Raw genomic sequence first — 13,101 nt, 5'->3', positions numbered from 1 at the left:
CATTGTGTATCACAATGTCATGACATATAATGGATTCCTTTCCAACTCAGTCACATAATAAGGAATGCCCTTAGCCCAGAAAACTTACCTGGTTCATAAACTATGATAAATTACATAGTCATCAGAAAATTACACTCTAGCGCAGGAGCCTCGTATTGAAAACATGACAAGTTGCAACACCCTCTGACATGTTTCCATCTAATAATTTAGTCACATAAGTGTTCTAAATAGTTTCATATTCTTGTCTTTTTTTTTTAATGTGATCATGTATTGTTGACTGCAGCATATTAACCCCTTGTCTTCCGCTGGTCATATATTAACCACTGGTAATCAATTAAATTACTCAATTAAATTAATCAATTAAATTTAAATTCAAATTTCTCATGAACCATTTAACATAGAAAAAAGATTTTTATATGGATTTAATCACAACGCCTTGAATTATGAGAAAATGCAATAACCATAACAGCCGAATATAGTGTAGATATTTCACAAGGAATCAAACACACAGTACTTTCTTTTCACTGACGTCATAGTATTTTGGTATTTATTTTATTTATTTGATTCTTACATACATTAGCGGTTTGTTATCTTTTATATAATTGCTATGCAAACATAAATTCAACAGAATAACAAGTGAATGTGGCTTTTATGAAAGGAAGCAATAATTTTAAATTTTTTTTTTTAAAACCATACTTGTTCTTTATTCAAAATATTTTTATACATGTATCAAAAGCAAAACATTTTTATGTAAATATATATCAAAGTTAGATTTTATACTGGTTCAATGACACAAATGTACGCACGTATACTCCTTTAGCTTTACCGAAATCTCAATTTTTTTTTAGTTACAATTTTCTGAAATGTAGAGTTTTTTTTTTAATTTATATAATCAGTTTTTATCAGATATAAATAAATTTTACGTCAAATTAGCCAAAAACGTCTATAGTTTATATAAATATAAAAAAAAACATAGGTCACTGATCATTAAAATAAAATAAAACTCAAAAACTGAAAAAAAAATCATAATTTTTTTATACCATATTTGTGCACGCGCAACACAATCAAATATTAACAAAAATTAATTTTTGTTGAACAATATAAATTAATAACACATTGTTAACATACCCTCATTTTTTCAGATTTTTTGGTTGAAAAACAATTCAGAAATAGCAAGATAAACAAACGCTTACCTAAATCAAGATTCACGCGCGAAATAAAGCTGGAGGTTAAGGGTTAAGTTCAATCTTTCATTTATGAATAGATTTAACTGGAGACTCCTCAGCTGAATCGGTGATGGCAACATATATGTTTGTATCTGTGTCTTTTTTCATCCATTGTGAGGCCTGTCTTTTAAGATAGCCAGAACCAAATGCCCATTCTTCCCAATCAAAATTTTACAAAATACTTTACAAAATTTAGCAACATTTATTAAAACCTTTATGAAATTTAGCAACAATTGTTAAAACCTTTACTAAATTTAGTAAAGACTTTGTTAAAAAGTTTTTTAAAATGCATTCATTATATGCGATAGTTTATCCAATTTGTGCACCCAAACAATGTCAGAAACCGCTCCTCAACACTATAACTGCATCTCCTTGGCTTCTCTGCATCAACCATGGCTTTGGAACTTAAACAAGAGTGCAAGTGAGTGACGTACAATAAAGATGATAGGAAGTTCAAGTGTAAAGGTTTATATAAGAAAACTAATCTTACAGAGAATGTTGAAAATCAGGCAGGTTGATAGTTTTAAATAAAGGATTTAAGTAAAATAAAAATTGAATCTGTTAGAAATTCGTACTAAAGGAAGAAAAAGGTCATATTATGTTAATACAAGTGGAGAAGGTAAAAAATAAAGAAAGTCAAAAATTCTGTGAGATGAAATTTACATGAAGCTTAAAATAATTAAAAACACATTGCCCAACATTTACATAAAAAAATTGGTTTGTTCATATCAGAAAAGAATGAGGCAGTGTATAAACCAGTCTAGTTACTGGCATAAAAAAACCAAACAAATTATATTATTAACTTTACCTGCCGTTATAGCTACTCTGTTTTAATTGTTTTTTTAAAGTATTACTTACTTAATTTTATTGTACTTAAATACTAATAATTTTCAATCAAGGGGTACTTATTTTCAATCAATTATTAGTTATACTGAGAATTTATCAATCATATTTTCTATTGGATGTGATCCTAATTTTTTTAATATTGAATTTAAAATCTTTTAATTTATATTCTTTGTTCACCTTACAATTTAACTGAAATTTGATTGTGATAAAATGTGAACAAGATACGTGGTTTTAAAGTTTCTTTATTTTTTATTTTTATTATGGACTTAATATTGTTTGCTCTTGTTCACCAACCAGCACTACAGAAAATATAGTTTTTGTGATATAAATTTGATTCATTTTCATAAATTCTTTGCTCACATTACGAAATTAAGTAAAAAAAATTCTTCAGAATGTATGACCCATTAAATTAAACTACTTACGTTTACTGAGAATTCTTTTTTCAAGTCATTAATGATGATATTAATTTTAAGCTATTTTCAGTTCTTATATGTTCCTGATTATACTTAAACCTCAGCATAATCGACATCCTACATCCTCTATAAAGGTTTTTATGTATTTCAATTTTTATCTTTTTTGTTAGTTTTTACTGTATATGAATCCTTTAGTATCTAATTAACTAATCTATGGCCGACCAGCCGAATTTATCTCTATAAGTTTCTTCAACAATTTCTCTGTTTTATACTTATTTAATTACTAATACTATACTCTATAACTTACTTACTATACTTACCTACTATACTTACCTACTATACATTATTACTTACTATATTACTTACTTATTACTTACTTATTACTTACTTATATTATATTAAACCACTAATTTTCAAACTTTTCTGTAACACCACAATTCAAAGGGTTTTGTTCTTTTACTCCGTTTTACTACTATAATCTGCTATGCGACTCACAAGTATTTATAAGAATAACTATTCTGCTGAATGTTTATTTTCCATCTCTTTGATTCCAGCACACTAAAAAAAAACCTTCTCAAAAATTTTTTTGTGAATTTTCATGAAGAAAGTTCATGAAAGCTCTTTTCACTTGTGCTAGACTTTTTTTAATTTTTGTATTAGTTCATCCATCCTTCATACTGAGAATGAATAAAAGTGTCTATAAGTCAAATTATTTACAATGATGAGCTGATTATTCCTGAAAATGACAATAATGATCATCATATAACATGTCTGTTAAAGAAAAGTAACTGTGATATAAACCATTGTATTTTTGATTCCTTTTATAAATACATAATAAATAATTATGGGATATAATTATTATATTAACATTTTTATTAGAAGAAAAATCAATTTTTTATTGTTTTTTAACATAAAATCATAAAAGTTTTTTTATGATTAAGGTTAATATCACAATCATAAACTTTTTTTCTTAAATTATAAGAGAACCTATTTTTGATTATAACAATTTATTTGAAAAATAATTTTATAACTAAAAAAAATTCTCTTCATATTAGTTCAAGCTATTGTTTTTCTTCAAATTAGTATAACAGGACTGTTATTTTATATTTTATTCTAAAACAAAAATCCTTGAATCTACGTTGTTACTTATAATTTTATGATATTCCATAAAATGTAGTTCATAACAGAACTCTTCTTAAGTAACTGGTTTGATAACAATTAAACATTCATTGTAATAAAATATTTTTTTCTGAACTCAATAATATTAATTGTGTTTATGTAATGTGTTGTGCTAATGGTTATTAAAAAATGAATGATATTAAATAGATTTTTTTTCTGTGAAGTTCAAATTAATAATTATTGTGAATTAACTTAATTTTATCATTCTTGATTCTGATATAACAACAAATTTACCAATTTAACATAAAAAAAGTTAATAAAAACTGCCATAATCAGAGGCTGGTAAAAATTTTGTTTATTTACAATTATAAATACACATTGAATATTGGCTAATTAATAATACTTTATATTTCACTTTATAAAGTGAGATCAAAGTTAACATAATGAGACTTGTCAGCAGGTAAAAACTTAAAAGTGAGGTTTCCTGTTACAGGTTTGCATAAAATGTTTATTGAGTTATTTTACAGTATAATTTTCAAAATTATAAATATTTCCTACACAGTTATTATTAATTTAGTAAAATTATCAGTACTGGTAAATTTTTGTATTATTTGTATATCTTATAGCTCTAATTATTTAGTGTACAGTTGTAATAATTTTTATTGTTTTGGAATGAGGAAATTAACAACATGAATTAATTATTTTATAATTTCAATAATATTGTTATACTACTATAAGTGCATATAAACGTTGTTTATTCTAATTTGATGTTTTGTTTTTTATTTTTATTTTTTTTAAATTCATGATTATTAATTTTATAATTAAATAAAACACTGATTTTATTTAAAAAAATAGTGTGTGGACGTGATTACAAGTAATAAATTAAATAAAAGTACTTTCACTTGCTTAAAAATTTAATTTTTTTATAATATTTATTTCATTTTCAAATTTACACTTCAGTAAAAATCTAAAACTGACCATTTTTACTCAAAATAAAACAGATGAACTAATTGTGTAAGTAAAGCAATTTGTATGTAAACTGAAATAAGTATGTTTTGATTTAGGCTTGCCGTAATTCAAGAAAAGTATTTTATATAAAATATTGATATATAACTATATTTATAATTTAAACTTTATTCAGTAATCCAAATATGTTGATTAATCACTAAAATGAAAGGATTAACTTTGACCCATGTTGTATAAAAAGATGCCATATAAGTGATGTGGCTTATAATCAGAATCTATTATATTTTAATTTACACATTTAATAGTTGTAAGATTCATAGCAAGACTTCTGATAATATCAAAAAATTTAAATTAATGAAACTTCTTACTGTAGTAGCTTATTTTGTTTTTGATGAGCAAACATGCTTTGTTCAATATAAAAAACTTTTATTTTCCATCTTCTAATTTCATTTTATTACATTAAACATTTGAGTAAAATATATGCTATAACAGTAAATATTTTTATTAGTTTAACTTTTTTAATGTTGTTCAAGTAAGGACGTATCATTGCAGAATTAATTTGTATTTATCTGGACATAATTGAATGGAAAATATTACTGCATCTGGTGAGTTTAAATTGTTATAATCCTACATGTTTTCTGTGTTGCACTTGTAAATATGCACTTCTGTAAATTATCAGACATGCTTATGTATATATTTGCAGTAGGTCATATCTGTGTGTACGCCTGCATATATATATATATATATATATATATATGTGTGTGTGTGTTTTGGGTTTTTATGAAAGCAATTTTTTAAATAGTTCTTTTTTTGTTTATTGATTTGTTGATCAAAGAAGTATTTTCCATTATATAGCATTTTTCAGAAATTCTTTTCTTGACAAAACTATTCTCTGAAAAATTGAACAGCAAAATAATTAGTGGCCATGATTCAAAATAGCAGTTACAACTAACAGAAAAATTTAAAGTATATTATTTTTTCATTAGTGGTTATCTAAAAGAAATAACTTTTTCTAACAAGACTTATATATCTTAAATTTTTTCAAAATCAAAGTACCTTAAAAAAAATATGTAACAATAATATTTTAGATAAAAACCAAAGTTAATTTTATTAAAAAGAAAAATTATTTTTTAATATTTTATTCTACACAAAAATTTATAAGTGTAACTTGTTTGTTTTACACTTTCTCTAATTCTATTTTTCAATAAAAATTTTTGGATCAGTATATATCAACTGCAGGTGTTATACCAAAATAGCTGTAGCTCTATGTTTGTCTTGCATCAAGGTTTTGCATTTGCTTACTTAAAAAAAAGTTCCAAAGCAAAGACAAAAACAGTATCTATTAGAAAGAATATACTGCCACATGTGTAAGTTGAAACAGTGGAATTTATAGGAAATTTTCAAATGTAAACGTAACAAAATTTTAACAAATGTGTGGGATCTGTTTTCAGCAGTGCATTACTCATTCCTAGTAAATGACTGTTGTTAGTCTTGTAATTTCTTCTGAGTCAATGCCCTGCTAACTGTTATGCAAAGCTGTAACAGAACACCCTTATCCTTTATTTTGTGCAAAGTCTGCACATATGATTTTAAAATAATTTTATTTTATGTTGGTGATAGAACTGAAATAATCTAGTTATTTATTCCTTTACATAAATTTTTTACTGCTTTTTTGCCACTTATTCTTTCCTTGTCACAAACATTTTCTGATAAATTATTTTTATTATTGCCAATTAGTTTTTTTATTAGAAATTATTATTATTAGTTGTTTTATTTTAAAATTATTATTTTATTTCTGATGTCTGTGGCAGAGTGGTAATGTCTCTCTCTCTCTCTCTCTCTGCCTTTCATTTAGAGTCCTGGTCAGGCATGGTATTTTTCACACTTTCAAAGTCCATCCTCTATTAATAATTGGGCATCAGGATGATGTCCAATAACAATAGGGTGTTGTATATACATAGATTATGATTATTGCTTTAATTATAGTAATGAAAATTAAAGGAAAACAAATTTTAATCTTATCTTAATGATTTAATATTTTGCTTGAAGAAAAAGGCATTGCAGTATATAAAATGAATTTGTTACTTATTTAGTTTTTGTGTCCAGACAACTTCCTTCCAGATGTTAGTGATATTTATTTCAATGCTACTAGCTAAAACAAGATCATTCCTAGTGCAAATATGTCCTGTATTTTACAGTACGGCATCATGTGTTGAAAATTTGAATTTCTTTATATACACGTAGGAGGTTGCCATCCTGGGATAGCAGTTGCTGCTTTGCTTTATTAGTTTTGCATCTTGAAATCTCAGCACCTGGGGGTATACAGATACAAAACTAATCTTGTAAAATATTGCGAGCTTAGTTCAGTGATCTTCATACTGGATGTATGAGAAGATGCTCTGGGGCACAAACTTAACTCTCTAGTGGTATAATAGAAGAATAAACCTCAGCAGTAAATTTTTAGGTTGTTTAGCTTTTGGATTGGCTTTTAATGATACTGTTCTAGCTATGAAGCTAAACTGGTACCAGAGCCTGAGTATCCAATGACTACAGAGAGGGTGGCTAAAGTCCATCATTTATCTTTTAATTTCTACAACCACTTTTCTAAGCAACCACTAGCATTTCTAGCAACCACTTTCTTCCTGATATCTGTTGGTGCTCAACCAGCAAGGGAATGGGTGTAATGTAACAAGGTGTGCTTGAAGCGTCTAGTACAAGGTGTTTGGTTCAGCAGCACTCACTCACTCTATGTTGGCATTTGTGCAACATGATGGGGGAGTATACTTAACTACAGCAAAACTCTAACCCAAAGTTGATGCTCTGATTGTTTACAGTTGTGATCCCCATGATCTCTCAGTAAACTTCAAGAAGGTTATTTCTTGTTGTTGCCTTATTTTTGGGGTTGAGGTAATGTTGCTTGTAATGAAAAATTGGTCCAGTATGATACCAATAGCTCAGATTTGAGCAATGTTCTAGCTGCTAACCAAGTCACAAGATGTTCAAACATCTTCTTGTATCTAATCATTATACAAATGAAAGGTTTTGCTCTGAATTAGGTCTAATTTAGTTGCCTTCATATCAGTTTAAATATCAGATTATCATATTTTCCAAAGATTTTGTGAGCTTTGGTCTCATCTAGTAAAAACTTTCTCTGTGCTGCTATTCTAATGTGATTTGCATAGGCAGACTGCCTTTTATCTAGCGTATTCACTTATCGTTTATATAAATATTAAACAACATTGGAACCTGTTCAATAACATGGGATAATCAGTTCTTCTGCATATGCCATCTGTTTTTCTTCACCAGGAAGTTGTCATAGAATCATTGGTTTTGAAGAAGAGCTCCAAGATTCTTTTTCTATTTCTTAGTCATATTTTAAATTAAAATATTTATATATACTTTATTTAATCAGGAAGTGTGTTAGTGATTTTTTTTAAATAGTTGAAGAAGAACGTTATACTTCTTAGGGCATAACTGAAACAATGATTTGAAGATTTTGATAAAATTTTAGTATTGATATGTAGCACTGCAGGGGAGAAGGTTCCTGTAGTTATATATCCAGGTTTTACAGGAACAAGCCAAATAATATCATCAGGAAAAACATCAGATCTGGACTGTTATATCTCTACTTCAATTTTTTAACTTGGCATTTGTGAAATTAATTAACTAAATGGAATTTGATAACACTTGGAAAACAATATTCTTTTTTTTATTCATCAAAGCTTTAATTTTGAAAATTTATTTAACTGATGAATAATTCCTCTGCTCACAACAACAAAACTTTTATTTCTCTGACATGATTGCACCACACCACACACCATGGACAAGATGAGTGTCTATTCCTGTAGTAAGCTGTGTACCAAACTTAACATTACTTCTTTTCTAGAATTAATGAATTGAATTATTAATGGGATCTGGTAACTTATCTTAACTAACTTATCTTATTATCTTTATTGTATTTTCTCTATGTTAATTAATATAACTATGTATACTCTTAGTAAAATCAGTATTTTTTAATAAACAATAGACAGAAGTAGTTTATTTCTTGCATTATCAATCTCCCTAGATTATTACAATTTTTTTGCATGCAGAGCACCTGAGACACAAGAGATATTAATCAGAGTTATTTCTTTGAGATTAGTGAAGTTCATTGCACAGTCTGACTATTTAATGAACAGAGCAAAGATGTCAATGGATTCTTTCTGACTTTGTTTGCTAATCTGCAATAGAAAATTTAGTTCAGCCAAGAAGATAATGGGAAACCACCTCACTTTAAGGTGGATACGGGATGAGAAGCTTGTATATATGTCCACAGGCATGCATGTTGAGGAAAATATTTGTAGAATTACTTGTATCTCACATCAGATTACAATTCTTGTTTATAATATTTGTTAATATCGTACCAAAGAATAATGAAAAATAAATAATAATTATTAGGTTAATGTATAGTTATTTAAACGCCTTTTAAGAATAAAAAGTAAGAATAAAAGAATAAAGAATTAAAAAATTTAATTTAATTTAATAATATAAAGTAAGAATAAAAATATTATATTTTTGTTTATTTTTCTGCTAAGATCTTCTCTGAATAAATAAAAAAATCTTAAATATAGTACAACTAGACAGTTTTTTTGCATTTAACATGATTTTACATGTATATTTTTCAGTTGCATGCATCTTTTGTAATGTTTTATGCCATATTCATAAATCAGAATCACTCATTGAAAATCATTTTTTCTTACTAAAGGACCTTCTCCCACTCATACCATATTATTTTGTTTTTTCCAGAATTATTATTTGAATTATTATATTATATGATTTTAATATTATTATTTTTGATATTCTTTTTTAATGAGATAGTTCATCATTCAGTTCATGATCACCTTCAATTTTTTGTTAGAGTTTACTTGTAGTTACAAAGTATATTTATGAATGATAGGTTCTTCACTTTTTTTCATATGTCATTCCACATACTCACTCAAATACATATTGTGCATAACATTGATATATATATATATATATATATATATATATATATGTGTAAATAATACCTTAATGGATTAACAGTATATTATTTTATGATAATGTTTATATTTATGAAACATGGATAAGAGTATGATTAATCATATTTGAATATTTTCTGTTGCAATAATTATAATAATATTTAATTGGTTTTCTTAAATAGGAATAGTAAACTATTTTTACTAATTCAACCTAGACTGTTAGACTAAAGACAAACACTATTTCTTAAGCGATTGAAATAGGTTTCATTCTTATCAGGTAAATTTATACTTGCACATTAATAATTATATAAATGTAATACAGATGTGTATACATATTATCTAATTTTTCATGTAAAATAAATATCATAAATATTTATATATTCTTAAGGCCAAGAAAATTAATTATTATTTCATAATGATTTTTATAAAGTATTATTTTATAAAAAAAAAATATTAGATTCCAGTATTATTATTTTTAAATTTATTATTTCTACTTAATTTTTTTTTGTTCTTTATCTCCTTTTAAATAATTCTACTTAAAATGTTCTACTTTGTGGAATTTAATATTTATTGGATAAGTAATTTTTAACAAAGTATTTTTCTTTCAATTTATTTATATATCTTTTGTCAGTTTTTGGTATTATTGAACAAAGTAAAATAAAGTTAGTAAATTAACTTTATTTAATACTTTAAGGACAAACAAAATTAAAAATGACCCTTACAGCTTCAAATAAATTTTTGCATCTCTCTTGTGCTTACTTACCAAAGGATGAATTTCAATTTTATTAACTCTACTATTCACCCATCCAGTTATAACTAATTTTATTAAATATTTCTATGTATGAATAAATGTCTGTTAGACATTTATCTAACAGAATCTGATCTAATTCATCAGTGTCGATTAAAAAATAACAATAATTCTTTGATTTTGGTATCCATGACATAGTGTTAAAAAATATAGAACAATATTTTATTGAGCTTGAGTATTCATTATTTTAAGGTGTAAACTTTATAAAAGCTTCTTTTAAGTTGTAGCTGTCCCTACAAATCAAACATTTTCAGACGCTCTGAACTTTGAAAAAGTTTCTAAACGATCATTGCTTCCTTGATGCTTGTTTTAGAAAAAAAGCTAAATTAGACTTTTTCATAAAGTTTTTATAAATTTAGCCTTTATATGAAGTCTACTATAGTTGATTTAAAGATTATTTTTTAAATAATAAAACTCTTGCACACCTACATAACTGATTATTAGTATTAAAATTCAGTATTTGGATAACTTTCTTCTGATAATATTAAAGAAATGAGTTTCCTTGATAGAGATATATTGTATTTATAAATAATCAAATTGGTATTTTTAATAAATGAACCTACAGTTGTGTTTATGTCTTGTTGAATAAATCATTCTAAAAATCATCTCTGATTGTGAAATTAAATATCATGCCCATTGGGATATAAATTTATGAATTATTTTTGTTGATATATTTGGTATTTAACTGATATGAAATGAAAACCCTGAGAAGAGAAAAAATAGTTTTCCACTGCATCAACAAAAAACTTATACCATTTGCCCGTAAAAATTTAATTTAATATGAAGAATGTTATTTAATGTTTGAAAAACCCCATATAAATACATTTATTTATTCATTCATGCTTATAGTAAAATATTTTATAAATTTTTTTCTAGAAATTGTATGCATACTAACTGAAAGGGATGTAATCCATTTTAAATTTTTTTACTTTTTTTTAAGTCATTCAATTTGGTTAAGGGGCACATTATTTTGAAAATGCTTTTAGTTTAAATCTTTCGGTAATTTTCTGTATTATTACAGTAATTTGGAAATTTGATGCATGTAACTTACAGCTACTGTACAAATTTTTAAGATAGTTTATATCTTATAACACAGAAATACACTGTTACTATTTTAGTAGTACTAATAATAGTAATATTAATACTTTACTATTTTCCCATTGTAACGGGTATGTTGTTAGCTGAAGAGAAAAAATATTTGTTTATAACAACTGGTCAGATAATTATATATTCAGGGAAGATAATTTGTTAAAGACTAACATATCTACTGCTGGTATAATTTTTATTAGTAATTAGAAGTTAATTAATTGTCATGCATAAGTGATGACCATCGCAACAGGAACTAAAGCATTAAGTTGGCACTTTCAGAAATATATGTCCCATGTACACACTTCAAATGAATGTATTTTCTTCACTATCCAACCCCACACCTGAAGTAAAATTTATATTTCCTACTATCTTACTCCTTTCCTACAGGCCAGGACCAACTTAGTTTAAGTTGAGACATAGCTATGTGTTTACTACACATTTACTTATTGTTTGTGGTTGTGATATGTATGCTAACTTTATAACTTTTGATTATTTATGGAATAACAATTTATTGCATGTTTTAGAATTTTGTTGCATGTTCTTTTTTTTTATTAACCATTCACTTAAAAGAAATTTTGATTTTATTTAATTATGTTTATTTTTTTATTTTTATTTACTTGTCAATATCTTTTGTCACAGATCAAAGAGAAACATGACAGAATGACTCTACTGAATGAAGATGAAAAATACCAATGTTACAGTACATTTAATAATGCTTTTTGATTTCATTATCCTTTTTACATTTATAAAAATAATTGTAAAACTAAGTCCTGCAAATAACTACATTTTTAACAATGTTGTAAATGAAATTGATAAGTCTCAATAGAATAAATTATATTACTGCATCTTATTATGCAGCATAGATTTTTTTTTAAATAAAATTTTTAAATGCTATGAAAGTTACAATAAATTTCATTGTTATATTTTTATCAATTTTAATTTGATTTCTGTAGTTTATTTTATGAAATTACTTAATAAATATGTTTATTTATTATTTTTTTTATAATTTTATAAAAATAATAGTAACAAAATATATAGAATGACAACTGTTAATTGTTTAAGCATGCTGTTTTTTTTTTTTATTTAAAAAAAAATTGTCACAAAAATTTGTTTTATCTTCACTAAATAATTACGATTTTATTGAACTGTAGCATGGACATTCTGTTAATTACTCATTTAAATTAAAAAATTAATTACTTATATTATTTTATTTCCCAATGAATCTCCACTGTATATAAAAACATCATTTTCTGTGAACTTTAGAAATTAATTAAAAAATGGTGCAAAAATGTTTGTTTAAGAAAAATAAGTGTTAAGATTATTTATATTATTTTTCCTGAGATTTTTCCCATGAATTGTAAAAAATTATATAAAGATAACATTTCAATTTAATTAGCATTTTTATTTCTTTGCTCTGTGTAAGACAGAAAAATTTCTTATTATGTAATTGCAAAAAAATAGTTCAAAGCAATAAAAACATAAAAAAAGATCGCTTGTCATAATCAATTATTAAAATTATTTATAAGACTACTTCATATATGAAGTATTACATGGGTTTTTTTAGTAAATACGGTTAATAATTCTAAGAGCTAAATTTGATTAATTTATGAATGCATTATAAACATTCTGTATCC

General features: G+C 25.4%; 1 protein-coding gene across 3 annotated transcripts in view; it reads left to right on the top strand.

Annotated features, from left to right (window-relative positions):
- The window catches only part of LOC142318819 (sodium/hydrogen exchanger 9B2-like), a 188,751-nt gene extending 176,450 nt beyond the window's left edge, over positions 1 to 12,301 (top strand). For 2 of the 3 annotated variants that reach the window (XM_075355328.1, XM_075355330.1), the window contains one exon: positions 12,107 to 12,301. In XM_075355328.1, coding sequence (XP_075211443.1) covers positions 12,107 to 12,190 — 84 coding nt within the window. In that variant the 3' untranslated portion in view covers positions 12,191 to 12,301. The remainder of the gene's footprint in view (positions 1 to 12,106) is intronic. The other variant, XM_075355329.1, reaches the window with a different exon arrangement.
- The last annotated feature ends 800 nt before the right edge of the window (positions 12,302 to 13,101 follow it).

The sequence above is a fragment of the Lycorma delicatula genome, chromosome 2 (assembly GCF_047948215.1).
Source record: "Lycorma delicatula isolate Av1 chromosome 2, ASM4794821v1, whole genome shotgun sequence".
In the NCBI taxonomy this organism is placed as follows: Eukaryota; Metazoa; Arthropoda; class Insecta; order Hemiptera; family Fulgoridae; genus Lycorma; species Lycorma delicatula.
This window is presented reverse-complemented; position numbering and strand designations above follow the sequence as displayed.